We start from the raw sequence: 22,733 nt of genomic DNA, 5'->3' as shown, positions 1-22,733 counted from the left end.
TAGCCATGAGAAGATATGCAACTTGGCTAAAGTTGAAAAATATATAAACGTGCATAGGTACGTGTTTTTTGTTCTAAAAAAACTATGTCAGAATTTGTTGGTAGAAATTACCAACATTCAATATTTTGATAACGATAACGACTATTTATGTGAACATGCTTTTTGCACGTATTCTGCCCCAACTGAGAACCCGATTCTGCCGTCTGTTAACTCATTCTTGAGTGCTTCGTAATTTCTTATTAAGATTTTTAGTTGTCTTTTTTTAGAGCTGGACTATGGGAGGTACCGCCATTTTTATCTCACAAAGCAAAGTCAGTTGGCTTGTTCAACGCCATAAATTCCTTCATTTTTTGAACTAAAGTGCTGTTTGGGAATGCACACAATCCTGCATTAAAGGGAGTCCCCGTATGTTCGAAACCGTATGTGATCAAGCTTGGTGAGTTCATGATCAGATTTTAAAATTTTTAAACTCCATGATCAGTTTTAAAACTTCTGAGTTTTAAACGAAAGCTCACAATTTTTGCTTTTTCTAGCGCTAGTACTGTCAACAAGCCAAACAGGCGGTCAAACCAGACAAAAATTAGGCCAAGAAAGCTGTATTATGATTTTTTCCTGGCTGGTCAGTGGGCGCGCTTCGCGGTCGTCGGGGATTCCCCCACTGTTTTCGGTCCGTGGTTTTTTGGGTCGCATTCCACACAGGATGAGAGGCATGGTCCTAGACAGCAGGTAGCTGGGGCTCAAAATCACTAGATGTGTTAAAATTAACCTTATTTTCCTCTGGTTCTTTGGTACATTGCAAATACTATGCGCAGACTCGATGGTAACGGTTAACAATTTATTATTTCTGAAAGATTACGCAAGTATTAAGTAACATTTGGCTTTATTTTATGTCAGCTTGATCGAGGTTTTTTGGCTTCTATTTGTGACATCGATTGTCTGTCTCTCTTTCCTTATAAGCTAAGACGTTTGCGTTAATTTTGGGATTAAATAGTTGTTTCTTTTCACCTTCTGAGCTACAGTAGCTTCTAAATTTTTTTCAAATAATAACTGCGACAGTAAACTACAAAATCATAAAACAAGTTTAAAAGTTTTTCAATAGCAACTAGGTGCAATCGGTAACGCTGCAACCTCAAAATTGAACAGCACATCTGTCACTTAGTAAACATGGCAAAGTGATGGTTTTACCATCATATATCAATTTTACAATCAATTGGCTAGATTAAAGACAAACTAATTTTTAACGCATGGGTTTCTACCCATTTTAGCCGTCTCCAACTTTTTTTGACAAAAATTTCAAGCAAAATAGAAATAGAGAAAAACGAGAAGCCATCAGAGCAGTCGATACATTGGTTGAAGTCTATCAGAGTACCTAGAAGTTTTAGTTCGCGAAAAAGCAATCTAAACTTATGTGGAGTTAAAGAAGACATTTCTCACGGCTGTTAAAAGAATAGAGAGCTTGCGAAACAGACTAGCAGAAACCAAATACGGTGTCCCGCAAGGATCGTTACTTGGTCGTTTTTTGTTTTAAGTCTTCGAAAATTATTAGAAAGTGAGGTTTTCAAAAACAGAAACATTAATATCTGCTGACGACAAATTTATGACAACAACCGCGAACCAAGCAGTTCGAGAGCAGCAACAAAAGTATTTAGAGGAAACAGCAGTTTCAACTGGATCGAGAATGCTAAGCTTAGTTTAAACGAAGAAAAATGATGTAACCTGAACCATTTCCAATAAACGGGCGGTTGGAAAAGAAATAGAAAGTTTAAATTGAAAAAAATCGCTTGGAAGCGTATTATGAAGTAAGTATTCAGGAATAATTTTTGATAGTTATATGAAAATGTTTGTCGATCATACAAAGCATTTGGAGACAAGGTTGGTGCAATTTTGAGGTGTTTTGCATATTACATAAAAATTATTAAAAAACAGCAAATGCTGCGCGGTTTCAATTCCTATGTCAAACCGCTTGTTAAATATGGTATCTTACTATCTTATTATCTTCAAAGCTCCGATAGATCTAAAGGTCCTTGGTTCGTTCCCGAGTCGTGGAACCAAGATATAGTTGAAAAGACTCTATCGGAGCTTTGAATTCAATAGGAAAGTCGAGTAGGCAACAGTATTTAAACGTATCAAGGCAAAAAGCACATCATAAGGGCCCGACAAATCTATCTGTATTTGTTAGCAGGTATTTTGTCTGAGTCGATTTTCGGCTCAGATCAGTCACCGATACGTTTTCGAAACATAAAAATATTAAGCCTAAAAAGAGCGCAATCGATTTAGTTTATTAGTAGGCTCAAAGAAAATTATGTTAAACAAACTTTTTCTGAGCTTTCTACGTATAAAAGAACAGATTTCATGTGCATTTAAACTTTACTCGCTGGATATATTTAAATAGCTTCATTTAAATAGATTGCTCATTTAGTTTCTCGCTTTCAACTCTCGCTGGATAGATTGCCCACTTTACTTACTTGCTAACAAGTTGCAATTGAAAAAAAATCGCTTGGAAGCGTATTATGAAGTAAGTATTCAGAAATAATTTTTGATAGTAAAATGAAAATGCTTGTCGATGATACAAAGCATTTGGAGACAAAGTTGGTGCAGTTTTTATGTGTTTTTCATATTATATAAAATTATTAACAAACAGCAAATGCTGCGCGGTTTCAATTCCAATGTCAAACCGCTTGTTAAATATGGTATCTTATTATCTGGAACAACAAAATGCGATTCGGCGTAACATCTTCGAGAGGATTAGAAATTTCATCCACTTCAGGTGCTGCAAATTTTACGAATCTGTCAAATTGATAATAAAACTTTTGGAAAGAAATCTGGTTTTATAAATAATGTTTTTTCTCATAAATTTTCTGAATGTTTTCTGAAGTCTCGTAAACACTGTATAGAGAATGAACTATTTTCTGCTGAACAATTTTTTGGTTTGGTTAATCTGCGGATTGATTAAATTTTTTTGCTTTCTATACTAACTTTTTTTCTTCCTTTCATTCAACGCTGTTTTGGATATTTTACTTTATAATTAATTTTTATCTGAATATATTTTAAATTATCTTAAAACGAAATGCAACTTCAAGTTAAAAAGTATTTCGAATTTATAGGAGATACTTGGTGTCAAATCTGTTTATCTAATAGCACATTTTCTAATGTCTAATTTATTTGCTATTTGCCAGAAAACAATTTAATACTAAGAATATTATTATTCATTGTTATATGCTTAGGACTCTTCACGCTAGAATCCAATGGCTCTTCTCGGAAGTGGGCTTCAGTATCTGTACGCCCCAAACTTGCCTCTTCAATTTCCAGCCAACCCAGCTGCAGCAGCTGCTGCTGTCATATCTCTGGCCCCATCACCAGTTGGTATCAATCAACTCCTCACAGTCCCAGTACCTTTTCCCGGATTCCATCTGCTGACGTCATCAGCACCTCCCCAGTCTGCATGTATCCCGAGGAACCCCTCGATGCCCATACTTCCAATAGACTCTGCTAGATCGATGACGTCACCGCAAATGTGTTGTGTCGAGGCTTTTGACACTAATATGATCAATTGTCGCTCACCAGACGTGTGTTCGAAACCGGCTCTGGACAATGAACCTAGCAATCACCGCCAGCTAATTGGTAGTTCGCGCCTTTTTTGTAAACTTGGAATTAAAGTTCTGGCGAGAAAGGTGAATTCGAAAGACAGTGAACAAGTTTACTGCTGTTTATACCCGTGAGCACGCTCCTAGATATTCTAAATGTTAATGAATGGGTTTCGGTTCTTACATTTTCATTGTAATTTTAAAAAATTATTTTTCCTGGCGAATTTTAGAAAATATAATTTTAATCGGAAAGTACTTTTATAATTCATAAATGCGTTCTAAAGGGAAATTCTATTTTGAATGAAATAGTTGTTCTAAAGATAGATCTCAAGACAGGTCTGGCTGAAATTGTTTCCTAAATTCCGAAATTGTTGAGCTATTGGGTTGTTCAGACTCTGATCATCCGGAAACGTGGACCAACTCAGAGGTGCTTGATTGGCTCTCATGGTGCGGGAGAGAGTTCTCATTTGAGGAGCTCAGTCTTTCAAGGTTCAACATGAATGGCAAGGCACTCTGTCTCCTAACAAAGGAAGCATTCTTCACTCGCAGTCCAGAGTATGGTGACATACTGTACGATTTGCTGCAGGCTACAATCAAAAAATGTAAGAGTGAATTATATACGTGTTATGAGCGATGCCGGTCGAGGCAATTGGGCGCATAGCAGAATGTCCTAAATTGAAAGTTAAAGCTGAATGTTTTTTTCCAGTCCTCAGTGGTCAGTTTAAAATAATTAATTCCCGCATTGCCCTCATTTCATTTTTAAGGCACAGAATTTAATTTGCGACCTCTCATCAGCAAGGATTTTTATGAGTTAATGTACAAACAAGGAGGCTCGATAATGTGTGTTGGCGCATAATGATCCAATCCCGCTCTCGTCCACATTTTTGGTTTAATTGTCTGCCAAATGAGGAAGAGATAAAAACTTTCAAAATTCACATCCTTTCCGAAATAACTATCGAATGAGTAAAAATTTGCTCTAAACGAAGTAAATAGCGCCAGATTAGAGCGTGGATGAGATCTGCCATTAAAAAAACTACAAGACAAACAACAAAATCAAATAACAACAACAAACAATAACTACAATTAAAAACCTTTATTATGTCCTTTTTAAAAAAAACACTTAATAACAAAGTCAAAAAAGCATCACATAAAGCCCCTGTACTATACGAATTAACTTGTACTTTAAAATTAACTTCTCCAAAAGATATAGGGATTGTCCTTATTTAGACTACTAGCCAAGTAGACAAAAACTACAAAGGGCAGAGTTAAAAAATACGTTCATACTTTCTGAATACAGCTAAATTCAAACTCATGGAAACCATTAGCTAGCAAGTAAATTCCTGAATACCTTCATTTATACCTCCACATGAAGCCAGTGAGACCTTTCACTATCCAGAATTTGTCTTAGGATTACAAAAAGTATCACAAATTACGGCAAAATTTAACTAACTTTTGCAAAACGGTATCGAAACCGTTAAAACCATAATTCATTGAGTACTTTTTTCCAATTGAGCCCCCTTTCACCGCAATTAAAGTAATATGTTGTCTGTGATTAATTAAATCATGTGGCAGTTCGACGGAAAACCTCAAGGTTTGACAAATGTTCAAAAAAATCAAAAAATTAAACTCAAAGTATTTAAAAAAATGTATCACCTAAGACCCAAAACAGCAGTGATGACTAAATTCTAATATACTGGAAACAGGATGCGACTTTTAAGATACTCATGAGACTCAACTACACATCGACAGAAATGAGATCAAATAGCAGTACAGCTAAAAACTCGAGCCATTTTACCCAAACACAGTGCTGAAGCCATAAAAACAATGAAATTTTGACTGAAACTATAATAGATGTTCATTGGACCCTCGTTGCTCCTGAATTAGATAAGTCAAATTCTGATCTACGATTTAAAATTAGTCCGGTTTGTAATTAACATAGAGGAAAGAATTAACTCAGAATTTCATAAAAATAGATTTTTATCGTATGAAAAAATATCTTAAAAATCCACGATTAGACCAAAACTATACTTGGCATTGCTGCTGACTCAGTAAAAACACGTATTCATTCCAAGTTTTAACGTAATCAATAAATTGACAAAAAATCAGTATGTAAGGAAACGATGAGTTTTGGATTATTATGGAGTTAAATTAGCAAATTTTATCAAAATTTTAAATCCAGAACACTAAGATGCGGATGTAACGCTAGACCTCTTTGGAGTTTGAGAGGATTGCGTCATTAATCTTTAGGTTTGAAGTTTTGGTAATTTTAATCAAAATGGGATAAAGAAGCATATTTGGTGTCATTTTCGATGAAAAAAAAAGTGAGTTTTGAAAAAATAATGAAATTCATTTGGCCGAAATTTCTATTTAAGCAGTTCAGTAACACCCTTTTATCTGTAGAAGTACGACAATTAACACTATCGTAAAAATGTCATGAAAGCTTTTTTAAGAACACCTGTTAACAAAAGTTTAAAACTCGATAACTCTTCAGAGAAAACTAAATTCAAAAATTGTTTTAATAAATTACCTCAAAGTGATAGTGGGACCATTATTGGCCTTCTCTTGGTTTTTACTTTATTTCGGCGCCAAGATTTTTGTTTTGACCATATGACGTCACAATTACTTCAAATCTGCTTTTTGTTGATTTAATGAAATTTTGATTAAATTGCGTGCTTGACGTTATTTTTCATGGTAAATGAAATGAGTTTTTTGTTCATTCGCGTGATTAAGTTGCTGGTCACACTTGACTCACCTTTAAAATGACTTCTTCACTTTCAAATTTACTTTTTTAATATTGAATTTAAGGCGATGTCAACTTAGTGTGTGCCATCAGATGCAGCAATAAGTTTTACAGATTCTCAATCAAAATATTTAAAAAATAAAATCTCAGCATATAATGAAAAAAAAAAGAAATTTCTTTGGTCTGTTTCTCCCCATCTTTTTGAGACCGCAGATCTACGAAGCTATTGCGGCTGTTTTCTGGTAATCTGCCAGTTGTTTTATTTTCTACGCTTGACGGGCTTTATAATGGTATCACTCACAACTTTGTACGGTGATTATATCGATCGGCAAAAATTGACTGAACAAAAATTCAGTTGAGCATATAGTACTTCCCCCACCAAAGTAGGTGGCAAAAATAATAAATTAACAGGACCAGTCGATATCTATTCAGTGGAATTGAAAGCTAGTAAGTAAATCATATGTGCAAATTCATTGACAGTTTTTCATGTGCAAATTCATTAACAGCAAATTCATTTTACATTTTTCATTAAAAATAAAGTCTCTTTGTCTGTTATAGCCAATTACAATAAAGGCAATTAGCGATACCTAGTCACTATAAAGTAAACATATTGTACCTAGAAATGGTTGATTTTGAATTGGGTCATTGTAGATTTATTGACTGTTTACTTCAAACCTAATTTTAAATTGCTGAAATGGTGAGAAATAATGTGATTGATGTAGAGCAATAGATGCGATAGTAAAATTTATTCTGGGTTCTTGATGATAATTTTTTTCAACAAATATTTTCTATGCCAAGTTAAGACTACGACATGCACTGCGTCAAAAATATTGATATTACGTTGGCTTGAGCCAATCAATCGAAACGATCAAACTAACACAGTTCTATTTCTATATAATCTATTAATAAAAAATTACAAATTTGACGAATAATTATGTTTAGGTGAGCTTTTATCACCTTCCAAAGGCTTCGATGAATCTGCAGTTCAAACTGGTGGTCATTCAGACTTATGTGACGAAGGACAAAATCCGTCTCAATTGAAAGGAAACCACCACCTCCACAAACAGAATGTGATCAAAATTGGGAGCTCACCTCACACCATGTTTAGTCCGCCTCCGTTGCTTCTCGTGAAAAATATTGAACACAATCAGAAAGGTAAGTGGGTGGAGACCGAGAAATTGTAAAGCAGCTCATTTTACAGCCTTTTGGGTTAGCAGTAGAGCTCTATAGCTAACCCCTAAGGCTGTATAAAGAGCCCTTCTCGGCTCTGCACTGAAATTTCAAAATTTGGCTATTAATTTGTATGAACAGTGATGAAAGTCAAAAACCGCATGTACAGACTAAAATCCTTTGAAAATATATACTCTGGGTTTATTCAGCAAAGATCTGAAAAAAACCCATAGAATACTCTGAAGCAGCATTGATTTAGCTTATTACTATTGGTATGCGATGAATCAGTGCTGCTTTACTGGCACTATTTCCCGGGCTTTGGCATATTTTTAACTAGTTCCAAATTTTGATGTTGATTAATTGTGATTAAAACTTCTCTAATAAAAGTGTATATCGCCCAAGTTGAGGTCCTAGACCAAAATGACTTCTGATCAGCCTTTCGAATGCCCGAAATGCTTTTCGCGTTCGAAGTGCACTAGAAAGTTTTCCCATTATTTGTTATTCCAACGCAATTCTGCTCTCAAAGGTGGTCTGATCAGAGGTGGCTTCGGTCTGGGACCTCTGCCTGCGTGTGCTATAGTTCTTTCTGCGCTCGAAGTAGGCGGACCTAAATCTATGAGCTCTACACTATTCGGCTGCATCTTGTTATAAAAAAAGTGTGACTTCAGTTATGACAATGAAATCTTTTGAAGGCTAAAAGACTAATTAGCTATTTTGCGGAATCGAGAATCCGTTGTCTGATTGGTCAGTCAACTCTCATAAAAGATTTTCATCTGCTTCAATTGATGAATTTGCAATCAAATTGGCTTTTGCATATTAATCGGGCTTCTTTTCTGGATGTGTATTTATAACATGACCACTTCCCTGGAGAAAATAGGCTCATAACATCATTTTTTTTAAATAAAGAAAAATCAATTGACAATTAACTTGGTTATCATGATTTTAGTCATCAACACAACATATTAGCAGTTTAACTAATTTAATGTCAGCAGTCAATTTCTTTTCTTCACAACAAGAAGTAGGCCTCTATTACAATATGCTTCTGTTCTCCCCACTTGGGTCAGGTAAGAACGAAAACATGTTATTGGAGGTATCAAGATAGCTAGAGGTCTTTCTTCAGGATACATGTTGTTGTTTTCGGTTGATGACATTTTCAAATTGAGCCCATTTTAGAGTGCTTGCGTAAGCAATTTCGTCAATTGGATTTAGTTTTGATGCCCCCAACCATTGGGTGACAAAAACATCAGAGCGCTAATAATTGTTGTTAAAAGTTGTTGTCCCTACTGATTGGGTGACATATATATATATATATATATATATATATATATATGTGTGTGTGTGTGTATATATATATGTATATATATATATATATATATATATATATATATATATATATATAAATTTAAATCCATGCGAGCAGACATTTGCTCTACATGTACGCTGCCCTCTCATGTTCGGTAATAATTATTTGATAACTTTTCTCCGATTACAAGTGGAACGTCAAAATTTTACTTCAAGTTATAAAAGCTCAATCTTCATAGGGAAACGATCTCAATTTAGATCTAGCTCCCCTTATGCACAGATTTGAGGCCCTTAGGATTGAAAAATGCAATCTTAGTTTGACCCAGTTGATGATAATGCTGTAAGGTTTGTCCCATTTTGAAGCAAGTCTGTCCGACAATCTTGCCGGAGAAAAATTTTGCTCTCTCTGGCCATCATAACGTCAACACTGAAAATTAACGGAGTAAAAGCGATATCTTTTTCTTGACAGGCCTCGGAGTATTTTTTCCTCCTTTCGTCAGTGCAGCTTTCCAGTACATCCTCTGGATTTCTGTTGCTGTAAGATTTTGCCTCAGTGTCTGTGACACAAATATCACACGAGGCAGTTTCTTGCGGGCTCCAAACACCTCTTATGAGAAGATCGACTCTTGACGCTTTCTGATTCTGAGAATGTTTACGAATTATTGGCGCTTTTTGAGTGTAAGTCCATGCAAGGCACGATAGGTCTCCCAATAGATCTCTAATTTCATTATGCCTTTGTGTAATCAAGCCTCCTTTTCTGCAAATGAGGGCATGCTTGAGCAAAAAGTCTTTTATATAAGGATCATAGATATTGTTCCATACTGTTCATTCTTATTTTCTCTGTGCGATCAACCTAGGAAACCAAAGAATTGCATGACAACCAGGAAATCATGACAACCAGATTTTTGCTTGACAACCAGGAAATCATACAAATCATATGAATTTGTAAGGTTACTGTATGAAAAAAAAACGTACCGAAAAATCTAATGGCGTCTCTTGACGTGTTGAAGTAAGAATAATAATAGCTGTTTCTGCGTAATTGCAGCAGAACAGCAGTAGGTCGAAGTGGACGGTTCTCATCTGCCCTTTTGTTTTCCCCCACATTTCAGACTGTTCTTGTCATGAGCAGTGTTGCTCTTTCTGATGAATATGACCTCTTTTAAGCTTGCACGTGGTATCATCCTTTCAGCCAAGGTTTGTCAAAGTAAGGTGAAGCAGAAGTTAGAGCTCTTTCTCACACAGACAGCTTCACGAAGGCACGGAATGAACCATAAGTCCTTGACAACTAAAATTGCAATCGGTTATCACGACTATTGTTTTTCTTACGAGTTTTTAACTCCCCTAACTTGCAAGATGAACAACCACATGGACGCCAATTTTTTTGCTTCTTAACCTAGCCATGAAACAAAGACCGCCTAAAAAAGGCGCGGAAATCATTTCTATCCTACTTTTGTCACAAAAAAGTGTCAAAAATTGTCCGCTGAGGCCGTTCCTATCCTAATTTTCAAAAGTTCTATTTGTTTTTGTTCGAAGGGATTGAAAGGCCTTCAAAAGTGACCATTTTCGAATTTCGCCATGTACATATTGTCATCAACAAGGTGTACAATATGTGGTTATTTTATTGCCACACAAAACGTAGTATCAAACTTTTTTGCATGCGTAAAGCATTTGTTTAGCCTCAACTGACTACTTACAATTAGTTTTTCGGTACTTGAACCCTAGTTGCACTAGAACCCAATAACTTCAAAGAAGGCAATTTTTCAATGTTAATCTGGCAAGATCTTCGAGAGCGTTAATCTTGAAAGAATCGAGCAAGATTCTTGCCAGATTAATATCCTGTCTCGACTAGGGCCTTTAATAAGAAGCGTAGTTTTACGAGAAATTAAAAACTATAAGTGAAGCAAATTTTTATTCACGTGTTCAACGTGGCAATTTGACATTTCGAGGGACAATCTGCTTATTTCCTTTTCAGGTTTGAGTGAATTGAAGACGTGGCCCGTGAACAAGTTCCCATTAAATTTGCCAGCCGTCAAAACTATACCATGCAATCAGATATCAGTTAGTCCTCCCACTCCTCCTCTGACGTCATCACCACCACCCACCAATCACCACCTCACCATCTATCCAAATGAGCCCAGCACAGGTAAGAATACAAAACCTCTTTAAAAAAGATGTGAATAATCACCAGAGCTAGATGTCAAAGCACTTTGTTTAAAGATTTGCTGATGAAAATCCCAACCAATCAATTTTCTTGCACGATTATTTACACTAAACAAGGAGGCTCTGTAGTGTGCTTTCGCACATAATGTTCCGACCCCGCTCGTCCTCATTTTCGGCTTCATTGTCTAAAAATGAGAATGTGATAGAAAACTTTCAAAATTTCAAGTATTTTCGGAAATAACTGCTGTAAACCAAAATTCAGCTAATAATTTTTGAAAACAATTCGTTCCAAACTAATGAAAACCATTATATATGAACTGAAATCTTTAAATACGTTTGTAAAACAATCATTTATAACTCAAATAGATAAGACATTGGGACCTGTCATTATTAAGGTTTTTTCATACGACTACAAAAGAAAACACAAAAAAAAACAAAAACTCAAAGACTACAGAAAAAAACAAAAACTCAAAAATTTTTTGCTCGACAACTAAGTCGAACCCGTTTTGACCATAATCTTTGCCCTAAGAATACAAAATTTTTTATTTGCGCGTTTTCTGAACGCCAATAAAGTGATATGTGCCCACTTATTAATGAGGCTAACAAGCAGACAATAAAAGAGCAAAGTCAAAAACGAAGTTTGTATTTTTCGAAAACAATTAATTTAGAGGTGATGAAACTCATTAGCTATGAATTGAAATAAAAAATTAGGCTTTTTCATTTCTCTAAACGAGGCCATTGAGAGTCATTGATCAGAATGTGTCCTACGTTTACAAACGGATAGTCAAATACAGACAAAAACTCAAAACGTTTGTTTTGAAAAACCAGCGTCGAAGCCGTTAAAACCATTATAAATTCACGTATAACATCAGATATGATTGTTTTCGCCCTTCTTTTACGCCAGCAGCGTGATATGTGACCTGTAATGTATGAGATTGGGTAACAAATAAACGAAAAAGAACGGAAGACGCAAAGTTAAAAAACACTTTTTTTAGAAACAATTGTTTTCAAACTCATGAAAACAATCAGCAATAAATTAATTTTTTTAACAGGGTCTTTTATTCCTCCAAAGATAGGCTTTGAAAACTGTTAATAATCGGAAACAAAAATTGGAGACAAAATGTCATGCGTTAACAAAAATAACGTCAAATACAGACAAAAATCAAAAGACAAAAATTCGGAAAACAGGTATCAATCCTGTTATAACCATAATCAGTTCGCTGAAAACTTTAGATATGTCCAACTGCGTTTTAAAACTATAATCCGTTCCCTAATAATTTATATGTTAAATTGTGCCTAATTTTTGAACTCCAATAAAGTGATAGGTGACCTATCAACAAAATGATAATGTGACAAAATCAGAAATGTAACATAATAAAAAATGGGCAATTGCTGAAAAATCAACTTTTTAGCAAAACTAGTAATAGCGAAGCCAGAAAAAAATTTCTTGAAACCCAAAGCCGCATAAGAGACTAAAATATAATTAAGTTGAAGATGTTTTCTCTCTGTGCTGAAACTAAGCTACAAGTTTACCAAAATAGGAGGAAAATAGTGGCAAAGCTCTATAATCCGTTGATTATTTGGAAAACCAATGATTGTAAAAGTCAAAACGACAGTAAGCTTTGGACTAAAAACGTAAAAACATGGCAATTGTTTATGATGCCAATTGGAGCCGTCAATAGTGAGCTTTGATGTGAAATGTTCTGCAATGAACATTAAAAAGGCCATCTTTATCTTTGGACTTTAGAAATCAACAGTTAGATCAAAACTAGCCCTGCTGTTAATGTTCGTCCACTAAGGACAGCAACGCTTCCCAGTGTAATGGATATAGATAATTTGACAAAATTTCAATTATCAGGGAAAACTGATGCTGTTTATATAATTATCGAGTTATATAGCTAAAAACCGGGACAGTTTCAAACCAAGAAACATTTCAAAGAAAGCGGAGAAGTAAATTTGGCCTCTCGTGAGCTCAAGCAAATCGTTTCAGCTTTTTTTTTGTTCACTTCCGGTAAATTTTAGCAAAATTGTCCAAAGAAGAAAAAAGCAGATTTTTTGAAATTGTAGCTAAATTTTGAGCCAAAGAGATTTGATAAATGATTTCATCAACACTTTTCTATCTTTAGAAAACAAACCAAAAACACTTTTTGTTAAACAATTTTATAAAATTTTAGTAAAACTGAAAAAAAGTGTCCCCCCCCACACTAAAGTGGGTCGGAACAATTATTTAATTCTGTTTGATGAGTGGAGCAGCTCGATAACCGAGCAGTTTTGTAGTTTTTGCTTTTTCGACTCATCAAAAAAACTATCAACTGATTGAGAAAGATTGAGTTTGTAGAGATGAGTAGCTAAAAAAAACAGGCATGTAAAAATTTTAAAATGATGAAAGTTCCTTTATACTTAGCCAGAAGTTGTCATCCACGAGTTTTTGTCATTTTAAAACATGCACCTCTCGTGTCTGAAGTAATGGTTAAGTGACTACTGGCGTTTATCGACTTCACTAAGAACTACTGGCGGTTATCGAAAACCGCGAAGCGGTTCGAGATATTAAGTCAGAATTTCGAAATGACTTCTGCAGATTCACTTAACCATGCTTAAAACACGAAATGCGCACGTTTTAAAATGACGAAAGTGAAGGAAATTCAACTTCTGGCGAAGTAGCAACTTCTGTCACTGCAGACTTTCGGCGTTTTAAAATGTGCACGTGAGTGTTTTAAGCAACGTTACGTAACTCTTCAGAAGTAACTTCAAAATTCTGGCTTTGCATTTTGAACCACTGTGTGGATCTCGATGAACGCTAGAAGCACTCAATGACTGCAATTAGAGTCACGTGAGCTATACACAAAAAATCCATATGCAGGTTTTGAAATGCCTAAATTCTACATTATCAGAAGTCTCTATGTACATAACCGGAAATTGACTTCCATAAAAATTTATTATCTTCAAACTTGCAAGTTGCGTGTTTTAATCAAAATTGCATGACTCGCAGAAGTCACTTCGGAACTCCCGCTACGCGTTTACTGCTAACTGTCAGAAGCTTTCAAGTTGACCTAGGGTGAAATGGCAGAAGTATGAACCTAGTGGTCCAGACAATAAATTGCCTTGATCGGACAATCCAGGCAAAAGATTCACATTGATTCGAAGTAGCGCAAAAATGTTCGGAAAATTGCATTCATGTTTTGATTCTTAGGGACTGTCAATAAAACAAGCGAGGCAATTCAAAAATGTGCGCTTTTGATCGACAATTTAAATCAGAATGAGGCTTTTGAGTTCAGAATGATAACAATCACGCCAAAACTGATAAGTCTTTTATATAACCGTATTGAGATCCTGGATTCTGCTATGTGAACTCCAAGTGTGTTGGACTCTGCCTAAAAAAGTTTTCGAGAGATTTGATTTTCAATTGAAAAACTTTAGCTATTTACAAGATCCTCAGTTTGCATTGGGAGTTTTGATCCATTATCTGAGGGGCAACAAAACTAATTTGCTTGGTTGTTCTTTGGAACAACTTCACTATTCAAAACTCAGTGGAGGCCATTTTGCTTTTCAAAAGACCTTGGACAGGGCAAGACAGAGGTTTTGGTGGCCAAATATGAGAAAAGACATTGAACGAAAGTGTGAGAACTGCACCCTGTGTCAAGCACGAAGTACCGCTGGAAAGAAAAGAATAGCCCCTCTCCAGACAATCAACGTTGGGATCCGGTTCAGCAAAGTGGCAGCAGATATCCTGGGACCTGTTACCCGAGCAAAGACAAGCGGTGCAAAATACATACTCGTATTGACGGTCTATTCCACGAAATACGTGGTTTGCGTCCCCTTAGAAAGAACAACGGCCAAAGATGTTGCTAGAGCAATTGTGGAGAACTGGGTTTTGACGTTTGGAGCACCCGATTGCCTTCACACCGATCAAGGAGCAAACTTCTGCAGCGAAGTACTACTAGAAGTGTGCAAAATTTTTGGAATAGAGAAGACAAGAACATCTCGATATCACCCGCACGGAAATGGTATGGTAGAACGTCACAACAGAGTTGTTGCGGATGTTATTTCCAAATACTGCGTAGCTGGGATTAAATGATTCCCTATCTCAACTTCGTCTATAATACGACCGTACACAAAACAACAGGACAGACTCCATTCTCACTTGTGTTTGGACAAGAATGCAAATACCCGATTGACCTGCTACTCCCGAAAGCACCTGGTCACAAAATTGCCAACTACGAATTCACAAAATGGCTCAATGAACAGTTCAGGGAAGCACATATGAATGCCAGAGAGACACTTGGCTACAGACGAACAAAAAAACATTTGTACCAGAAAAACGTCTTTGGAGAGGAACTAAAGCCAGGAGAGAAAGTTTGGCTTTTCGCACCCCAAAAAGCAAAATCAAGGAAGTTTTTTCTTCCCTGGCTCGGACCATATAACATCATCGAAAGGACCTCCGAAGTCAACTATAAAATCTCAAAATACACAAACTCCAAGAAATGGCAGATAGTCCACTACAATCGATTGAAGCCTGTGAAGGAGGAAGACGAGTTAACCAGAATGGAAACAAGATCATCTCATCAGGAGAAATGGCCCAGCCGCCAAAATACGTATGACCAGGAAGTTCACATTGAAGAAAACAATAAAACTTTCACCCCAGAAATTACATCAAGACGACCCAAACAAGAGAGTCCCTTCAAATGGATGGACGAGGATGAAGAATTTTTCTACAATCTCTTTGCAGAGCGAGAACATTCAACTAAAAGGCCCACTAAGAGTAACATACCAGCAGAACCAATCACTCCGGAACAAGACAAAACCCAAGAGAACCAGACCCCTTTTGTAACCCCAGCCAAAGAGATTGACTCTACACCACTGCCCCAACGACCACACAAGCCAAAAAATGTCTTGAGGGACCTCAGTAAAACACAGTCAACACCTGCAGGCGCCAAGAGGGAAATGTGCAAACCAAAAACATTTGCAAAACTTTTGGGAACCGAAACTGACGAAACAGTAAACTCCATCGCTAAAACACGAGAAAGACGCGCATTGAAGTACCCAAAACGATTTGGAATCGACGACGAATAAAAAAGAATATATATATATATATATATATATATATATATATATATATTTAAAAAAATTAAAAAAAGGAATTTGATTAAGTTTCTCTATATAGCTTTGCCTAAAAAAACTGTGAAGATCAAAAGATGAGCCAAAATTGTTATTAAAGATTGGGACGATCGTAAAACATATTTAAATAGCACCAAAACAAACTATATAGCAAGTTAATATATAACCGGTATTATGAAAGAGCTAATTAGCTCAAATAAATTTATGCGAATTTGGGGGGAGGAAATTAATAGAGAATGTAGCACTCTTTCTAATGCAGAAAAAATGCTATCTAGGTTTAGCGCAATAATTAACCATAATAATATTTAGACGTACAACTTTCTGATATTTATATTAATACTTGCGGTGCCACAGCAAACAGCGGAGATTGCACAAACTAATTCGCATGCTCTCTTTCAACCTCAAACTCCAGTTTAATTGGCCGACTCGTATCTGACTGTGGATATCGCAGTCCTTTTTTCCAAATTTGTTGAACGTGGATCTCCGATCAATTTATAAATTCTCTTCAATACTTCAGCAATTAGAACAGAAAACGTGGAAGAGTTGCGAGTTTTGCAACAACCCAGAAATAGGCGCACTATTACAGCACCACTTTGATGGAATAATCTCATCTATTCAGATAGAATACGAAAGAGCAGAGAAAGAGAGGACAAAGCTTATCAAAGAAGTAGCATCTTTTGTAAACCAGACTATCACTCTTCAGCGACAGAGACGATCACCACTGCTGTTTGCAATGGAAGCTGCGACGGCGATAACGTTAGAACCCTTACTGGAAAAAGCAGGCTGTAGACTAATCTCAATTTTTGGTCTGTGCGAAGGTTCTAAGCGAAAGATGGAACAATTGGAAGGACGATTGCACTATTTGGAATCAAGAATGGTTCACCTGCACAACGAAGAAAGAGAGTCTATTCAAGTCATGACCAGCAGTAGTTTGAAGCTTCATGAAGACACACGAAAAGTGCTAAACTACTCAGAGGATAAATTTGAGATTCTGCAAACAAACCCTGAGGTGCTTCAAAAAACAATGGAAGAAATACAACAAGCCCAAGCCTGCGATCATCGAAACTCTGATGTTTTTATGTATGCCTTTCGCGCCCAAAGTTAAAATAACAACGTATCATGGACTCTCAATCCTATGCACAGCGAGTTGCAAGTACAAACACTATTTTTGACGGATCAGAGAAACATATTTATTACAAGCATTGTAGTGCTATCCAAGGGAATACTGCCAGCCGCACTAGTACCCTACGAGGATTTACGGAAAATAATTACAACTCTGAAGCTGGGAGATAAAAAGTGTTCTATTCCATACGACCACTCAAGTTTACTTTACAGCCGGCCCTTAGTGAGAAAAGTTTTTCCAATCCTCACGGACTGTTAATCACAATGGAGGTGCCAGTATACAGTGATGAACCGATTCACGATGCCTACAAAGCAATCCCTCTGCCACAACCAATCAAGAACACAACGACGGTGCAACTCTAAAATTAAAAAGGAACTATTTGATCGTATCAAGGCGAGAAGAAAGCTATGTCGAAATGAAGAGTGAGGAATATCTGTCTTGTTTGGGGACACAATTGCTGGTAATTTGCACCATGCCAGTAGCGTTGGTGAGCGCGCAAGATCAACTCTGATTGACTTCACTCCTATACAATCACGAGGTAGCTGCTTTGAAGACTTGCACACGAGAAGCAACCGAATTACCAATTTTACCGACAGCAATCTAACTCTATGTACCTCCTCAACGCGGCAGACGATCAATAATTTCTTTATAGCATAACGTACAGTGGGGGCAGAAAATTTTCAAACCGTGTACCAGCCTGTTAAAGTTGCCTAGTACAACCCCCCTGCGATGGAAAACTGGTTCACCCGAAGAATGGACTGGTCATGTTGGCCGATCCAGCATATTGTCTTCAACACAGTGGACTAATAACAACAATCAAAAATCCCGAACTACTGGATACCGCTTTCAACATCCCGAGCATTTCAGCGGTCACTCCTACAGAAGAGAGTCGGAATTTGATGTTGCATAAGAGCAGATCGGCACTCAAGGATGTCCCTAAGCTTGATGTCACGCCTGAATTAGTCAGTGAGATGTTAGACAAAATCCATCAACAACTTTCTGAGGAAAACAACTTCTAATCCTTTCGCCATGGGTCAGCACTGCATACATTTAAAGAGCTGGCTGGTCTGCTTGGTTTCCTTATGGTGCCTTGCATTTGTCCTTTTGGCTGTCTGGGCAGCGAAGAAGTGTTACAAGTCCAAAAACACTACAAAACATATTCACAATTTGTCCAATAATGATCAACGAGATATCGGAACTGACAAACTGACATCGGAGAGACTAAACTTAGTTGAGAGAATGCGAAATGAGGAGACAAACGCTGATTAAAAAACTGTCGTACCAACATATGGTGATGGTGCTCTTATATATTTTTACGTTATATTAATTGGTACTATTCAGGAGAATAGTTTAGTCCGGATGGGTGGGATGTAGGAATGAAAAGTTAAACTTAAACGTTTTTCGGAAAAGAACCAAATCAATACTGACCTTGAATTATTCCCAACACAAAAGCGAATTCTAAATTTGAAATTGTACAAAGATAATAATGGCGAAGAAATTTAAACTGATGAGAACGGTTGAATAAGTAAATATTGACTCTGATAAAGATTATATCATAGATTGAACACCAAAATTCTCACCCACGTAATATTGGATTAGAAACCCAAATTAGGGGCCTAGGTTATCAAAGTCATGAATGACCTTCTGAAAACTTTTCCCAAAAAGGTATTTTTCACACAAAGATTTGGAACATTTGGTAAAAAAAGGACTAAACTATCATAACCAAACATAGATAAGTTGTATATATACGGCTCAATTTTAGCCAATTTTTGTAACCAAAAGCAGTCTGAAAATAATTATATTGTCGTGATAATCCGAATTGCGGAGTAAATTTTATTAGACGAGTGAGTTAACAGATCTCTGTCGTGGTACTGAAAATTGTAATAATTGTTTGAACTAGTATACTCTGGTAACTATACTTTTCGTTAAATTAACTTAGCAAATTTTCCACTACTTTCTCTTTTTAGACCTTTCCTTATAACTTAGTAGAGCTTAAACTGGTATCTAGTAGGTATTTGCGGAACGCTTCGATTCTTGGCACTCATAGGCATTTGTAACTAGTTGTTCTCAAGGAAACAAAGCCTTTTAATAATTAAGATTGGGTAAAACCTCCTCCCTAAATATTCAGATTCTATACTTAGTTTGCTTGATGGTCGTCAAAGTGAGCCTTCAACGAAATAGTTGCTGAAATTTGTGATAATTCATGAACCAAATTTGTCTGCAAACCAGTACCTGGCATTGGCAGCACTTGGTCTTGTGATCAAGTCACGGTGGCCTGTCTGGTCCCAATTTTGGCATCCAATAAAATGGTTTAAAGATTAATCAGCGTCCCTCAGAAAATAAGTTATCGGTTTCAGAGTCTCAAAGCATTAGGTATATCAGCAAATAAACAACAGTTTTTTCAAATCTCATGATATTCGAATAGTTTGGAAGAACTTCAAGGGCTGCGGGAGAAAAACTTAATTTTGTGCTTGTCACGGCGCCTGCTTATCCGTGTTGTTAATCTCTGCATTGGGAAAGCTTTCTCAGAAAATTTTTTAGTTCAGTCGCAATTGCAGACTCAGGATTGATGTGTATGGCTGGGAGAAAACGTGCCCATTTTGTAATGCTGACACTCCGTTTAATTTTTGTTACCACGACGTTGTCTGCCATACAGGAGGAGATGACTTCTTTAGACCTGACCGAATTAGTGATCGAAATTGAGACAGCATGTACAATGGCCAATTTATCTTCAGCCATTGCAAAACAAAATCTGCTCGCAGATAACAATTATTGTATTGGAGGTCAATCCACTCTACTATAATTTAAAGAAGGTGTTGCAGCGCAATTGCTCTGCTAGCGGACATAAAAATTTGACAGTAGAAATGTCCTATTCTGAATTATCGTTCGTGGCTCAGCTACAATGCTGTTTGAGCGAGCATAATGAAGAGTCATTACTAAAAATTAGACAACTATTCGCTGCCATAGGCAATTAGAACCAAATCGTAAGGTGTACCAAAGTCTCACCCACAATAATATAAAAACATGATTTTGATGGCCTTAATTGAAGGGCTGATTGTGTGACGCTTCTGCAGCTATATTCCCGGGAGGAGGTTTCACCCCTATTTCACCCCTAATTAGGGGGGTAATTTTTTTATTTTTACACTCTTTACACTCTTTTCCCCGTTATTTTCCGGGAAAATCCTCCCCCCGGGTTGATGTCCTAATTAATTGTTTCGCAAGTTGCGCTGCTTTTGAGTAGTTCCATGAACTGATTCAACAATAACCCTGGGTCTTATAACCAATTATTTTGTCAATTTAATTTCAATGAAAACTATAATTGAACCTCCGGGCTAAGAGTAGCAACTAAAAGCAAGTTGTTCAGGTCCGCGTCTTCTGTGGTCCTTTCTGTACCAACTGCTGAGAGAGGGCAGTGGACTGGTGAGGTGGGTTGACGAGGCACAGGGAGTCTTCCAGATCCTGCAGCCACAGAGGGTGGCATTCAAGTGGGGTGGAATGAAGAACAGACACAATATGACGTATGAGAAGATGTCGAGGGCCCTCAGGTACTACTACAAGATGAACATCATTCACAAAGAGCCAGGCAGGAAACTCACTTACAGGTCAGCGCATTAAACATTGGATTGTTTGTTTCTACGCTGGATCATTTGAAATTGATCAGCATTATTACTAAACATTGCAGATTAAATTTAAGTTTTTTTTCTTGGTTGAACATTACTGCACGGAAAAAATGGGCTGTTCCCCGGTTTAAACCATCGTGAAAATGAAAAAGTCCTTCCATTATGATACAATTTTGTTTACGTGGGAGGAGGGGTATATAGGTTGTAGCACCACTAAGCAGGGAGGGGTGGTCTATGAAGGGAGCGAACCAAAAGCTGTTCAACTTGCCACGACAGAATAGATCCAAAAATTTTTTGGAGAACAAAGCAAGACAAAATGATATGAAACTAATTTCTTCAAATCATGAAAACGTCATACCTGCAAATGCGGAAAAGAATTTTTCTTTTTAATGCCCAATTTTTCCGTCTTGCTCTATTTATCATCTTTGAAATATGGGTCTTTGCCCTTATAAAGCTGTTTAACGTTCTCTTCCATTTCGAAATAATGGTCATAAGATCGGAAATTTATAATGAAAACCAGTGAAAAGTTAGTAGGTATCCTGGTAGAGGCGTTACAATTGGTGACATGTTCCATAGGTTTCTGGGAAATCCTGAGATGATGGAACGAAGTCTAAAAGCATCTGGGAGAAGATACAAAGTGAACGGAAACAACAACAACAACAACCACAATCAGAACATCATCAACACTAATGGTAACCATGGCAACCAACAACATACCTTGCCAATGGTTAGCTCGCCCTGTGCTTTCACGTCACCGAGTTCTAGTTTACTGTCAAGTGGGTGTTCAACATGCGATGACGAATCTGATCTTTCTGTATCCTCGAGAAGTGATTACAATATGGAAACCTCAACAGAGGCAATTAATTCCAATGGGGAGAAGAATTTTGCAGAGAGCGATATAATGATATCAGAAACTGAAATAAATAGTTCATCCGAGCGGAAAGTGCGAGGTCAAAAACTTAATTCAATGACATCAAACTTGTTAAAAACAGGATAAATAATTCTTGTGAATTATACGACATTTCGCAAGATAACTGAATTGCTTTTTTTTTCAATTAAATAATAAAAATTTAGCGTTTTTGACTCCTTTTTACAAACTATTTTGTTGTTTTGAAGAGGAACTCCTTATATTGCGGCAAACTTTTCTGGTCTTCCATAAACTTTTAAGAGATTTCGGGTTTTTATGGACGAGGGCTAAGCGTCACGTACTGTAATTTCATTATGATAGAAATGAGCAATTGAATAAGCAAGTGAGAAAAAAAGGAAATTATTTTGCCAACTACTAATTAGCAACTTAAAGGAAGCATTAATTTTTTTAAAGCTTTTCGCTGTGCAAAGGGATTAATTGGCGTGTTTACTGATGTTTTCAACGCTCATGAATTGTTTTTTTACAGTTTTCCAGATTAAACCAGAAAATTAAAAATTTTGCGCGTAAAAGGAAAATTTTCTGATTTTGTCTTTACTATACAATATCAATATTTTCTATTCTTTGTGTTATCTTGTTTCCAATATTTTTTTTCTAAAAAAGTAATGCTTTCTGCTGACAAATAATTTTATCTGCACATTGCCTCCAAATAATTTCAAGGAATTCACATTTTTACGACGCTGATTATAGTTTTCGAAGGATACTTACTTTTTTAACATCAAGTTGTTGTTTTTAATGGTTTTGAAAAGGATAGCTTTGACAATCCAAATATTTTTTTACTGTACTATTGCTTTTCCTCTCACGACTTCAAAAAGAATTTTGATGAAACTTTGTGTAGCAACGAGCAACATGAAAAAAATGGAAAAAACGTGTGCAATCATTCAGAAAATCAGGTCTGCATTTAGATAAAGTATTTGAAATATGAGAAAAAAATAAAAACAAAACTTCGTCAGGACAAAATTATAACTGCTCATTCAAAAAGGAAAAAATAGAG

The 22,733-nt window shown here is 36.4% G+C and overlaps 3 protein-coding genes across 5 annotated transcripts in view; 1 reads left to right on the top strand and 2 right to left on the bottom strand.

The window, feature by feature from the left end:
* LOC142343235 (uncharacterized) overlaps nt 1–22,733 on the bottom strand; it is a 595,961-nt gene that overhangs the window by 271,896 nt on the left and 301,332 nt on the right. The window lies entirely within an intron of this gene.
* Nucleotides 1–22,733, bottom strand: part of LOC142343234 (uncharacterized) — a 374,820-nt gene that overhangs the window by 224,374 nt on the left and 127,713 nt on the right. The gene's annotated exons all lie outside the window — the stretch shown is intronic.
* LOC142342438 (transcription factor ETV6-like) lies at nt 394–21,884 on the top strand. Its single transcript, XM_075393759.1, has 7 exons — nt 394–436; nt 3,225–3,621; nt 3,977–4,186; nt 7,267–7,479; nt 10,769–10,939; nt 20,559–20,796; nt 21,391–21,884. Exons 2-7 carry the CDS (start codon nt 3,246–3,248, stop codon nt 21,809–21,811), a joined length of 1,629 nt encoding a protein of 542 aa, XP_075249874.1. The 5' UTR covers nt 394–436; nt 3,225–3,245; the 3' UTR covers nt 21,812–21,884.

Source organism: Convolutriloba macropyga, chromosome 7, assembly GCF_964194025.1.
Source record: "Convolutriloba macropyga chromosome 7, txConMacr16.3, whole genome shotgun sequence".
Lineage (NCBI taxonomy): Eukaryota > Metazoa > Xenacoelomorpha > Acoela > Convolutidae > Convolutriloba > Convolutriloba macropyga.
This window is presented reverse-complemented; position numbering and strand designations above follow the sequence as displayed.

Excerpts from the sequence above, each read along its gene's own strand:
- LOC142342438 (XM_075393759.1), top strand. The coding sequence starts at position 3,246 with ATGGCTCTTCTCGGAAGTGGGCTTCAGTATCTGTACGCCCCAAACTTG. Across the intron at positions 3,622-3,976 it reads CAATCACCGCCAGCTAATTG|ACTCTGATCATCCGGAAACG; the intron begins GTAGTTCGCGCC and ends TGGGTTGTTCAG. Across the intron at positions 20,797-21,390 it reads GGCAGGAAACTCACTTACAG|GTTTCTGGGAAATCCTGAGA; the intron begins GTCAGCGCATTA and ends CATGTTCCATAG.